At 41.7% G+C, this 12,177-nt stretch overlaps 2 protein-coding genes across 5 annotated transcripts in view; one reads left to right on the forward strand and one right to left on the reverse strand.

Annotated features, from left to right (window-relative positions):
* LOC147211362 (gamma-aminobutyric acid receptor subunit beta-3-like) overlaps positions 1-12,177 on the reverse strand; it is a 63,249-nt gene that overhangs the window by 38,401 nt on the left and 12,671 nt on the right. The window lies entirely within an intron of this gene.
* The window catches only part of LOC147211363 (gamma-aminobutyric acid receptor subunit alpha-5-like), a 30,194-nt gene continuing 18,087 nt past the window's right edge, over positions 71-12,177 (forward strand). The window contains exons 1-6 of one of the 3 annotated variants that reach the window (XM_086126368.1): positions 71-435; positions 823-901; positions 1,550-1,674; positions 3,971-4,038; positions 4,772-4,992; positions 10,419-10,501. In XM_086126368.1, coding sequence (XP_085982494.1) covers positions 420-435; positions 823-901; positions 1,550-1,674; positions 3,971-4,038; positions 4,772-4,992; positions 10,419-10,501 — 592 coding nt within the window. In that variant the 5' untranslated portion in view covers positions 71-419. Of the gene's footprint in view, positions 436-770; positions 902-1,549; positions 1,675-3,970; positions 4,039-4,771; positions 4,993-10,418; positions 10,502-12,177 lie in introns of those variants that run through there. The other 2 variants (XM_086126376.1, XM_086126359.1) reach the window with 2 other exon arrangements.

Consider the following 12,177-nt stretch of genomic DNA (forward strand, 5'->3'; position numbering starts at 1 on the left):
TGACCCCCCTCTTCCCTTCCTTTGCGTCCTTTCCAACCAATGGGAAGAAGCATTTGTGAGCAAATTATTGACCTCCATTGCAGCACTTTTATTTCTTCTCCACCACCAGTCGGCGTCAAACCGAACGGCAGCGACTAGCGGGGAGTCACTCCGATGTTCTCGGAGTAGTGCCGGAGTCCAGCTGAGGAGTAAGGAGTGCGACCTCACACGAGAGAGAGGTAACATTTTACCCCAACCACGTCTGACAAGTAGCGAAAGGAAGGAGAGGAGCGGAGAGCTTGAGGGAGCGAGGGAGGCAGAGTGCCAACAGACGAAAAGGGGACAAGCGACAAGCCCGGGAATTCGGCGACTGGACCGGTCCAGAAGATCTTCATCCCTCCTCGGGGAGAGGGACTGAACAGCCCAAACAACTGTGAAGAATGGAGCAGCATTCAGGTATTTTTGCTCTCCGTCTCTCTACAATTGGAGCTGCTGTCAAATAGCGGTGAGGATTTTGAGGAGGTCGTGAACGAAGAGAGTGTAGGGGCACCGAGATGCATGGCTTCAAGCAGAGAGAGTGTGGTGGCCCTGGAGTGAATTTTGTGCTGGATGTGTTACCGTGCTGCGGCGAAATTATTTCCCCCGTTGGTGCATGATGCCCGCCAAGTGTGGCGAGACGTGAAAGAGTTACAGCCTCACTGAGAACAGGTTTGATAAGTGATTCCTTTGAGGGGGAAACGGTTGATCAAGTTGGCGAGTCTCTCCTGAGTTGACAAGATGTGTTGGGCAAAATGTTGATTTTTGTGGTGCACTTTCATGTGTTGTTCTTTGTGCATGTTCCAGCAGCAAAGAAAGTGAGCAGGATGTCAGCCTGCATGGCATGGCTTCAACTTACTCTCCTTCTGGGTGGATGCCACAATGGGTAAACTAAACTTTAAGTCAAATACATCACGCCCAAACAAGCATCCTTACACCCACTGCAGCGACTAAGTATAGATTTCCAAAAGCAATATCGACTGCAAGGAATTTAGGTGTACTAATTTGATAAAGGAAGCACTTGGATGTCAGAGGACAATTCAGTGAGCTTTCCTTTCAGCTCTTCCTCCTTCTTACTGATTGATGACATATCCGCGCTGCACTGTTACACCCTGCCTTAAGTGCACAAGGATCCTTGGCCGTGCTGTCAGTAAATCAACAGAATAGTCCAATCTCATCAGTGGCGCATCAAACACCTTCAAGTATGACTCAGGAGCATGCTTTCAATTTTGTCTAGGTAACTGTTCCACATTATTTTTCATGTAGTCCCAAATGAGTGTCACCCAAAGGAATATTCAGTCTTCTGAATTTGATGAAAGATACTTTTGAAATAGATTTTTGGAAATATTTTTACAAGCTGAAGCTGAAATTGTCCCAACTTGTGGTTACAGGCAATGCATGTGCTTAATAATTCAACACATCTGTTGGCCAGGCAGTGGGTCACGTTTAACCACACAACATTTGACACGCCCGCACTTTAACGAACATAAGGTGGTTAACTGACAGGTGTTTGACCACAACTCTCCCCTCGCAGCGGCTGTCAATCCTCCCCGGGGGCTCAAAAGCAGGCGGCCGCCAGCGACAACAGCACAGTGTTCACCAGGATCCTGGACGGGCTCCTTGATGGTTATGACAACAGGCTGCGGCCTGGCCTTGGAGGTTGGAGCAGCCGTCAATCAATCAATCAATCAATCAATCAATCTATCTATCTATCTATCTATCTATCTATCTATCTATCTATCTATCTATCTATCTATCTATCTATCTATCTATCTATCTATCTGTACATTTCTGCATTCTATATGCCTGTCCCTCCGTCCGTCCGTCCGCCTGTCTGCCTGTGTCATTTGAATTCCACTGTGTAGCCGAAATTCTCTCTTGGCACTTCTGAGAGCCTGTTGACATTTTCACTTGTCATTTTGGGGAAATGCAAAGCACTGGCGGGTGAATGCTTGCGTCACTCGCTGCAAGCACAACCCGAGTGTTCTCATCACAATGTTTGCCTTGACAACAGTAGCAAAAGATTTGACACACGCTCCCATTTATAGATTTTTTTTTTTATATGAGGTGAGAAACTGAAAGCTTTTAATTTTCACTAACCTGAAGATAACAGCACATTGATCTTTTAATGTGCGTTGTTATTCCTTGTCCCCGTGGAGTTATTTTATATACATCGTGCATATATGAATACATGCACTGTCAAGATGGCTCTATAGAAGCTTTATTACAAATGGCAAACGCTTGCCGTCACATCCTCATAACAATCGCTATCCTTGACGAGATAGTACATACAGAGGCAGGAAACATTCAAGGCCTCAGTCCACCACTGGAAAACAAGTGCCTCTTTGTACATGCAAGCAATCTGAGCTTGCGACAAACAAAATGATATGCATCGAGGAGGTTTTTTTGATGGTTTTTATACTCTTTCCCACATATTATTCTGACATCATTCTTACATCAAGCACCTCACAGGAAAAAAAAAAGTCTACATTTTGGGAGCCTAAATTTTGTTGCTAGAAATGACCATGTTGATACTTAAAAATTAGACAGTATTTTTGAACTAGAATAGGGTTAGGGAACTCCGATTCCTCGTGAGCCATTGTATGCCTGTTTTAGATCTCTCTCTACTTCAACACACCCTATTTAAATGATCAGCTCATCAGCAAGCTCTCTCGAGGCCTGAAACCATCATGAACAATTGAATCAGGTGTGTTGGAGTAGGGCGGGTTCTAAAACAGGCAGGGCATATGGCTCTCGAGGAACCGAATTTACCTACCCCCAAACTAGAAGGACTCTATTGACACCCAAAGTTTTGTTTTTTTGTTGTTCTATGCAAAGGCTTGCTTTAATCGCAAGCAGCTAATTACCTTATCAGGAAATTGCTATTCAGCCATGTTTTTATTGAAGGGGGCTTGGCTGTAACTGTAACATATTGTGATAAATTGTCTTTCAATTCAGATTCAGCTATTCAGGATCAGCAGTGGCAAATAAATAAATACTGTAAATAAATACATACATACATACAATAGTTGCAGCTTATTACAAACACTAGGGCAGTGGTTCTTGACCTTATTAGAGGTACCAAACCCAACCAGTTCATATGCACATTCATCAAACCCTTTATTCCTGAAAAATAAAAATTCAAGAATTGTTCTTTCTGTTTTGCCGGTGCGAGACTAGAGTTGCTCAACTTGTCATGACAAATGATGCAGATAGGAAGCTGAGCCCCATCACGTTCCGTGATGCATGTGAATCCATGTGGTCCATATTCATTTGACCACTTTGTTTGTTTTGTTTTGTTTTTTTTTGCTCGACATAGTTAGCACGTATTAAAACATTCTAAAAAAGAAAAATCACACAACGTACTATTACGATAGTCACACGTTGACGACTGAGCGAACTAAATTTCCCGCAGCACTGATTGGACAAGCAATGTAATGCAGCCAGTGATGGCCAAACGAACGTGTCATAACTAATTGACATCTTGAGTCGGATGTGTCTTAACGTCCATGGCAGAGGCTCCGTCGAACCCCTGAGACGATTCACCGAACCCAGGTCAAGAACTACTGCACAAGGGCAAATGCAATGCTTTTTAAATAATGCTTGACTTTTCAATACAGTAAAATACATCTTCATCCGGTAATGTGTGTCAAAAGTTGTGAATATAATTTTGTTTTGTCTAAGCCTTCTTTGTGTTGTCTTTATAACATATAGTAACTTGTACTGTATTTGTTTTACTTTAATTTGTGGATTAATTCTTTCCAGTTTTTTTTTCATGCTCCCTACTCTTTTAAAAAAAAAATAATCTAAGTGCTTAGCAAACAGTTGGATTTGCAAGGGATAATTTCTTGAATGTATCTTTTTCCTCTTCTACAGTAAAATAAATAAATAAATGCTTCGATCGTGTTCCAAATTTAGGCCCAGTTGTGAAGCTTTCTCCATGTTCTCTCAACAGAGAACGTCACAGAGATCAAGACAGATATTTTTGTCACAAGCTTTGGCCCAGTGTCTGACACAGAAATGGTGAGTTGTCCTTCATTGAGGTCATCGAGTTGTAGTTAAGTTCTTCCTTTTGATTCTGTTCCCATGATGAAGCTTTAATATCTTGATGGCCCTCTCCAACTTGTTCCAAATGATTAATTTCCTTAATAAACTAATCTCTTGACCTTAATAAGCTAATCTCTTATGAACCTTCAAGTGTTGAAGCAAAATTAAAAAACATAACCCCCCAAAGAGGTGCCTTCTATCATTACATTTTTATGAGGTGCTCGAGTACCCATGGCACTCTCGGAAAAGGCAATGAACGAGAATGATATTGACAGAGGTGTGCATAGATCATGGGTATTCATCACAATCTAGTCTCACGCAGCGCATGGGGCCAATTGTCAGAAAACGGTCTGGATCATTTTCCAAGACCAAGAATACACAGATACAAGCAGGAAAAACTAGCTTGTTTCGTCTTTGTGTCCCAAAGTTTGTGATTAATTAGAGTGCGGTTTGTGCCTTTGATGTGTGTCCCACATCAAGTGTGTGAAATGTAGGGTTAGTTTGCTTGATGAAATATACGACCTTTTAAATCTTTGGAGGAAATAAGGGTCAGAGTGCATATTTCACAGGCTAATATTCCTCACGGGTTCCCACTCCTCAGTTTGAGCTCTTCCAATGTCAGTCAGAGTGGATTTTAGAAAGCTGAGCGGAAGAACAGTCTCTAATGTTGTTGGTCATATTTCTCATTCTCGTTGGTGTTTCCTCCCAGGAATACACCATTGATGTGTTCTTCCGTCAGACTTGGAAGGACGAGCGCCTGTGTTTCAAAGGGCCGATGGAGAAGTTGTCCTTGAACAACCTGCTAGCCAGCAATATTTGGACACCTGACACGTTCTTCCTCAATGGCAAGAAGTCCATTGCTCACAACATGACCACACCAAACAAGCTGCTGAGGCTCACTGATGATGGCACTCTGCTTTACACTATGAGGTGGGTCTTAATTCACATAATTTATCATTAATGATAGATTCAAAAATAATATCCCGAGCAAAGAGTAGTTCTTGAAAAGAAGAGGTACACTGAAAAGTTTTGGAGTCAGAAGACATTCTTTGAATGAAACAACAGCGTCATCCAGTGGTTATTTTTGGACCTGCCCTCAACAATCTCGTTTACAGTAAAAAGCAAAGGGAATAGAGCAATATAAATGCACTTACGACGGCGCATATTCGTTGGAATTACTAATATTGAATTTATTTTTCCTTTGAATTTTCAGATACCTATCTCATTGTTAAAATATTTTAGACATGATTCCTGTAAATGTTGGAGTTGTGTTTCGCAAAGAGTCAGAAAAGTATGGCCTGTGAATGTTATGTGATAGTTTCCAGGTTCTGATTCAACATCTGCTCTTCTATTATGGGATCTCAGTGCTGCTTTTGATACTGTTGATCACAACATTCTATTGGACAGGCTCAAGAACTATTTTGGTATCTCAGGACTGGTGCTAAATTGGTTGGGTTCTTTTTTGTCCGAGAGATTTCAATACATGTTATTGATTGATTTATTTATTTGTATTTAACAATGTATTTTCTTTTTCGTGACCAAATTGAATGTGAGGCACCACAAGGCTCTCTCCCTGGCCCACAGCTTTTTAAAATTGTTTTTATCTGGCACCATTGGGTCAAGTGATGCGCTCATTTGGGTTTGTATTTCATTGTTCCGCTGATGACTTGCAATTATATGCCAGTTACCACAGCAAATTGGTCTGCTGTTGACACACTCACATCTTGTTTTAGCTGCTGTGGGGTCCTGATTATCATTAGTAAGGACTGAAATTATTATAATTGGACCGTTAGAACATCTTAACCATCCTTGACCCTGCCTCTTGTGACTGTACAATTGCTTGCAAGGATAAGGTGAAAAAAACCCTTTTGATCAAACTCTCTCATTCGAGGCCCATATAAAAAAGGCAACATTTTTATATATGTAAAAGATATATACATAAAAGAGGCAAGCTTTTTACCACGTTAGGAAAATGAGATCACACCAATCCTCACAATGCCAGGTGCCTACTTTTTAGAAAAAAGTTTGGTCATTTCTAGATTAGATTGTTGCAATGCTCTTTTATTTGATTGAACTAAAAAAAAAGTCTCAAAGGTCTTTTGTCCAAAATGCAGCAGCTCGACTCATCGAGATACGATCATACTACCCCATTACAGTATTAGCCTCCCTACGTTGTCTTCCTGTTCATATTTGAGCAGATTGCTTCGATTAACCTACACGGTTTTTAGAGGTTTAGCAGCAGTGTACTTAAACAAAATTGTTGACATTTACTTTGTACCTTCCCATCTCTGTGATCAGAAGGGAGCAGCCATCTCACTGTTTTGAGAGTTAGGAAACTATTAAAAAGCGTGTGCCCCAATGCTATAGAATGCTCTCCCCCTCAAAACCAGGCAAGACAGTGCAGTTGACACTTTTAAAACCAAACTCAAGACCCATCTTTTTACTCTTACATTTATCTGATAGTTTGTGTTCTGTTTTAAGGATGCCGTTTTATTTGTCTTGTTTCTCTGTTTTTATTTTTCTTTGTTGTTTTTACTCTTTATTTTGAATGAAATGTTTTTGTTGTGTTGTATTTTTTACTCATTTTTGGTGATCTGTACAGCGCTCTGATGAAAAGCTCATTATAAATACATTTATTCTTATTCTTATTATTCTTATTGTTGTTGTTGTTATGTATTTATTTATTTGCAATTTCAAAAAGCTTTCAACCATTACTGCAATCAGAAAATCAAGGACATGTGAAAAAGATAAATGAAGTAAGACATCCCTTGTACTTTTTACACTCCTTGAGTTGTTTTGAACAGACACAGTAATGCAATTGGTTAATCTTGCACTGGTGTGGAATGCAATTGCGTCAGATCAAGTTCGTTCATTTGAGTCATATAATTGGGAGGCCTTCTGCTGCGTCTGTGCGCAAGATGTGTTGCATTGAAAGAAACATGTCCCATGTGGATTTGAGCACAACTTCGATAAACAGTTATCAGATCAGTGTAAAGCTCCTGGGAAAAATAAGGTTCCTTAGAATGAGGTTAAGGTATCGCTTTGTGCTCCACTGAATAAATAAAGTTCACTGACCTTAAACCATTGTATCACTGAAATTCTGTATATTATCAAGTCAAGTCAAGTCAACAGTATTTATAGAGCACTTTCAAACAGCCATCGCTGCATACAAAGTGCTGTACATGGAGCAATTTAACATGCACAATAAACAGTAAGACAAATCGGTAATAAAGGCGGTAGAAAGCACCAAACAGTAAAACCAAGAACAAATCTAAGTCATGCTGAGTCGAATGCCAAAGAATACAAGTGAGTTTTGAGGAGGGTTTTGAAGATGGGCAGCGAGGAGGCTTGCCGAATGTTCAGTGGGAGGTCATTCCAGAGAGAGGGACCAGCAACAGAAAAGGCTCCATCCCCTCTGAGCCTCAGTTTAGTTCTTGGTACTTCTAATAAAGTCTGGTCCACAGACCTGAGGCGCCGGGCAGGTGTGTAGGGGCGGATGAGCTCAGAGAGGTAAGGTGGCGTGAGATTATTCAGAGATTTGAAAACAAATAAGAGGATCTTGAAAATAACTCTAAAATGAATGGGGAGCCAGTGAAGGGATGCCAGAGTAGGAGTTATGTGCTCCCTCTTACGAGTACCAGTCAAGAGGCGAGCAGTGGCATTCTGGACCAGCTGAAGGCACTTAATGGAGGACTGGCTGACTCCAAAGTAAAGGGCATTGCAGTAATCGAGCCGGGATGTGACAAAGGCATGAATTACTGTCTCAAAGTGTTCATGTGAGAGGAGAGGTTTTATTTTGGCCAGCTGTCTAAGGTGAAAGAAGCTGGATTTAACAACGGCACCAATTTGCAGATCGAGTTTGAAATCACTGTCCAGTTTAAGGCCCAAGTTTGAGACTGTTGACTTAAGATAAGGAGACAGGGGGCCCAAGTCTACAGGATGGAATGTACAAGGGCCACTGGGACCAAACAATATCACCTCTGTCTTCCTTTCATTGAATCTCAAGAAATTTTGTGCCATCCTGGTTTTGATTTCTTCCAGACAGGATAGCAGTGGCCTTAATGAGAAGGCGTCTTTCTTGCTCAGTGGGACATAGATCTGGCAGTCATCTGCATAGCAGTGGAAGGGAATACTATGTTTCCTTAAGATGGAACCCAATGGGAGCAGATACAGCGAGAACAGCAGAGGCCCCAGAATTGAGCCCTGTGGAACACCACATGACAGGGGAGCAGTGCATGACTCAGAGCAGCCAAGGCTGACACAGAAGGTTCTGTCAGCTAAATAGGACCTAAACCACTCAAGAGCACTGCCGCCAATGCCCACCAAGTGCTGCAAACGAGTCAGCAGAATACTGTGATCCACTGTATCAAATGCTGCAGTTAAGTCCAATAAAACTAGACACACGTGGTCTCCAGAGTCATTTGCCAGGAGGATGTCATTAGAAACGTGTAACAGGGCTGACTCCGTGCTATGCATCGTCTTGAAACCTGACTGGAAGACCTCCAAGATGTTATGTTCATCCAAGAAAAAAATCAACTGCATGTGCACCACTTTTTCCAGAATTTTGGAAATGAAAGGCAGTTTGGAAATGGGCCTGAAACTTGACAGCACATCTGGATCAAGACCAGGTTTCTTGATCAAGGGTTGGACCACAGCATGTTTAAACTGTTGGGGAACTATACCAGAAGAGAGGCTGCTGTTGATGATATCCAAGACCGATGCGCCAACACTCGGGAGAACCTCCTGAAAGAAGTGCGGGGGAAGAGAGTCGCAAGGGGAGCCAGATGGCTTCGTCTGGCGAACTACATCCTCCAAAAGCGCCAAGGACACAGTTTCAAAAGAATTTAGCACAGCTGAACATGGAACATGGACAGAGGGGTCAGATGCGGTATTTGAGACCGGAGTCCTAGCTGTAGAGACCTTATCAATGAAAAACTGAAGGAATCTGTTGCACATCTCGGGTGAAGAATCCGAGCAAGTAGGCAGAGGGGGTTTGAGTACAGAATCTATCGTTTTAAATAGTGCGCGTGGGTTGTGACGGTTAGCTTGAATAAAGTCCGACAGATATTCTCTTTTGGCCATCATCATTATCATGTAAAGCACAGGATTATAAAAGATAAGATAAAAAATCCTTTATTGTTCTCGCAATGGAGAAATTCCCAATTCACAGCAGCAAAGTTATGAAAGGAAGAAGTAGAAGAACAAAATACAGGAGCTGCTGGAAAGGCAGCCACTCTTGCGCCGCCATCTTGAAGTCAAAATAACAAAATAACACAACACAACACATAAGACACAGACAATCGTGCAATCGTGTAGCGTCAATGAACGCTACAGCTTTGTGTTTGCTTTCAAAACTTTGCTTGTAGCAGACGTGTGCACATTTTCAGCATGACGTCTCTGATCCACTGGTGAAAGGACACTTTGATCCTCTCCTCTTTCAACTACAACTGCTTCAGACAACAAAGTGTATGCAGAAAAGTGGTGAAGATTGCACGACTGTCTGTGTCCTATGTGTTGTGTTGTGTTATTTTTGTTATTTTGACTTCAAAATGGCGCCGCGAGAGTGGCTGCCTTTCCAGCAGCTCCTATATTTTGTTGTTCTACTTCTTCCTTTCATATCTTCTTTCTTTCATAGCTTTGCTGCTGTGAATTGGGAATTTCTCCATTGCGAGACTAATAAAGGTTTTCTTATCTTATCTTAATCACTTTTCCTGCATACACTTTGTTGTTTGAATCAGTTATAGATAAAAGAGGAGATGATCAAAGTGTCCTTTCACCCTTTATCTCAGGGAATTTTACAGTCTATCCTGTTAAACTCCGTCTTCTGAACACCTTACTAACTTATAAGAATTAATTACAGCCTATGTTTATACTGCAAAAAAAAAGAATCATGAGGAATCTAAAACTCAAAATTGTAAGCATCTTCTGCTCTAGTGGAAAAATTGCCCTTGTGCAGTTGATCTATTACTAGCTATTTATTTGCTAGTATATATATTTACTAGTGTGTGTGTGTGTGTGTGTATATATATATATATAGAGAGAGAGAGAGAGAGAGAGAGAGAGAGAGAGAGAGAGAGAGCGAGAGAGAGAGAGCTAGAGAGAGAGAGAGAGAGGGAGAGAGAGAGAGGGAGAGAGAGTCAGTCTTGTGCTGAACTTGACTGGTTACAATGAGTCATACAATTCACGAGGTGAAGCTGAGAAAGAAAAAGTGACCACCAGGTGGCGGGGCTGTCATCTCAAGTACAACATGGGAATGAAGAAATTGAAGCACCATTATTGCCACCATCAGGCGTGCTTCTACATTTTTTCCCCCGTTGTGAAAAGAGTCACTGTTTCTTTTTTCCATTTCGTCTCAGACTGACAATATCAGCCGAATGTCCCATGCAACTGGAGGATTTCCCCATGGACGCCCACGCCTGTCCTCTCAAGTTTGGGAGCTGTGAGTAAATATTGTTTGGTTCAATCTCACATCAGTTAAGTCACACGAAGAATATGCGCAAATTGTCTAACGTTAGCTGCAGGTAGAATTCAGACGTCGATGTCAAACTTGACGAACTTCATTTATCGACGTACGCCTTGACAGTTTTGTTTGTCAATTCCTATTGTCAATGAAAAGCTGGTCACTAAATACTGGCACAACGACTATACATTTTTAGCCAGCTTTTAATTTAATGTCATTGGTTTGTCCGTGCTGTAATCATAAAATAACATGAAAAAAATTAAACGTTTGAATACTGTTCGAAATGGGTGTACGGTTAGGAGTGACGAGACAAAACAGAGCGCATTGTGTCAGAAATGCAATGTTTCCAAGTAGTCATTGACTTTATGGGCAATCCCTACTGACGGGTGGCCTAATTTGGGTGGTTAACATTCAGTAATCGTACTTCTTCACTGACTGCCAACACTACGCATGTACGACTCCCCACGAAGCTCAAATGACTGATCAACTCCATTCAGTTCAATTCAACTACAAGACTCACAAATCATAATTCTCACTGGAAGTGTTTCCTCACTTCAAATCAACCTTTCCGAAACTTTTACATGTTATCCCAGTCAGAGATTGTGTGAGAAAACACTTTCGTCTGTTTTTGCTCATTTGAGCACAATGCAATTAGTTGTCTTTAATAAATCACTACTCTACAGATGATGCTCATAAGTAACAAAAATTTGGCCTGTGTGCTTGTCCGACTGACGAGGGCGTGTTTAACACTGCAGTGACCCCTGGAGGGTTAATAAAAACAGATCTGGCCAAATGACACACCTTCCGAGCTTCTTGAGCTAAAAAGATGAAGCACTTATCTCCAGATTTCTCTGAGACACCGTCCAGCCACTGTCACTGCGTATGTGAAGCACATTTGACTACAATCCAATTACAGTGTAAGGGGCCACTTGGGATTCCTAGGGCAAACTCGTACCTAATCACCTTAGTGCAATGCCCTGCAGGTGAGAGGTGTGTGCACTTCAGCAATAATCTGCTGTATGATATTTTAGCAGCAATTATGCACAAAACATGCTTTTGATGAGGTTTTCTGACCAACGTTGAAAAGGTTCCACTATGTTTTTGTTTTGTTGCTTTTTATTTCATTTTTTTTCTGGAAGCTTTGATTGGGACGGCTGTATAATTTTGAAATAAGCAGGATGTTCTCCATAATTTGACATGGAAAAGAGCTTTCCTCTGATTGGGTAGGTCCCAATATGTGGGCAACTTGTGGCCACGATTTATCTTCGTTGTGTTGGCACAGCAGAAATTCATCAGACCCTCGGCAGAATTGTTGTTGTCCACAGTGCGCTCTGAGGTGGCCACGGCAAGGCGATGTTTCCACCTCAGAGGTGAGCCCCGGTGACCTGGCGGCCGCACCGTGACCATTCTGGCGGACTGAGCAGCACGAATAAAGCCATTTAAAAAAAATATCGGTACACCCGATGGCCGTTCAGCATGCGTTCTTGCCGAATTCAAATCTGTTCGTTTCTGCACACCTTTGCCTTTCAAAGGCTATTGTATGAAAATGACAAACCGCGCAGATGTCAACGTTAAACCATGTCACAGACTAATGTTGTGCATAAAAACAGTGGGAACATTTGGGATTTTGATTGCATGGGAGATCATCGCCCATT

Source organism: Hippocampus guttulatus, chromosome 1, assembly GCF_054856545.1.
Source record: "Hippocampus guttulatus isolate MCC_2025c chromosome 1, RoL_Hgut_1.0, whole genome shotgun sequence".
NCBI classification, from domain to species: domain Eukaryota; kingdom Metazoa; phylum Chordata; class Actinopteri; order Syngnathiformes; family Syngnathidae; genus Hippocampus; species Hippocampus guttulatus.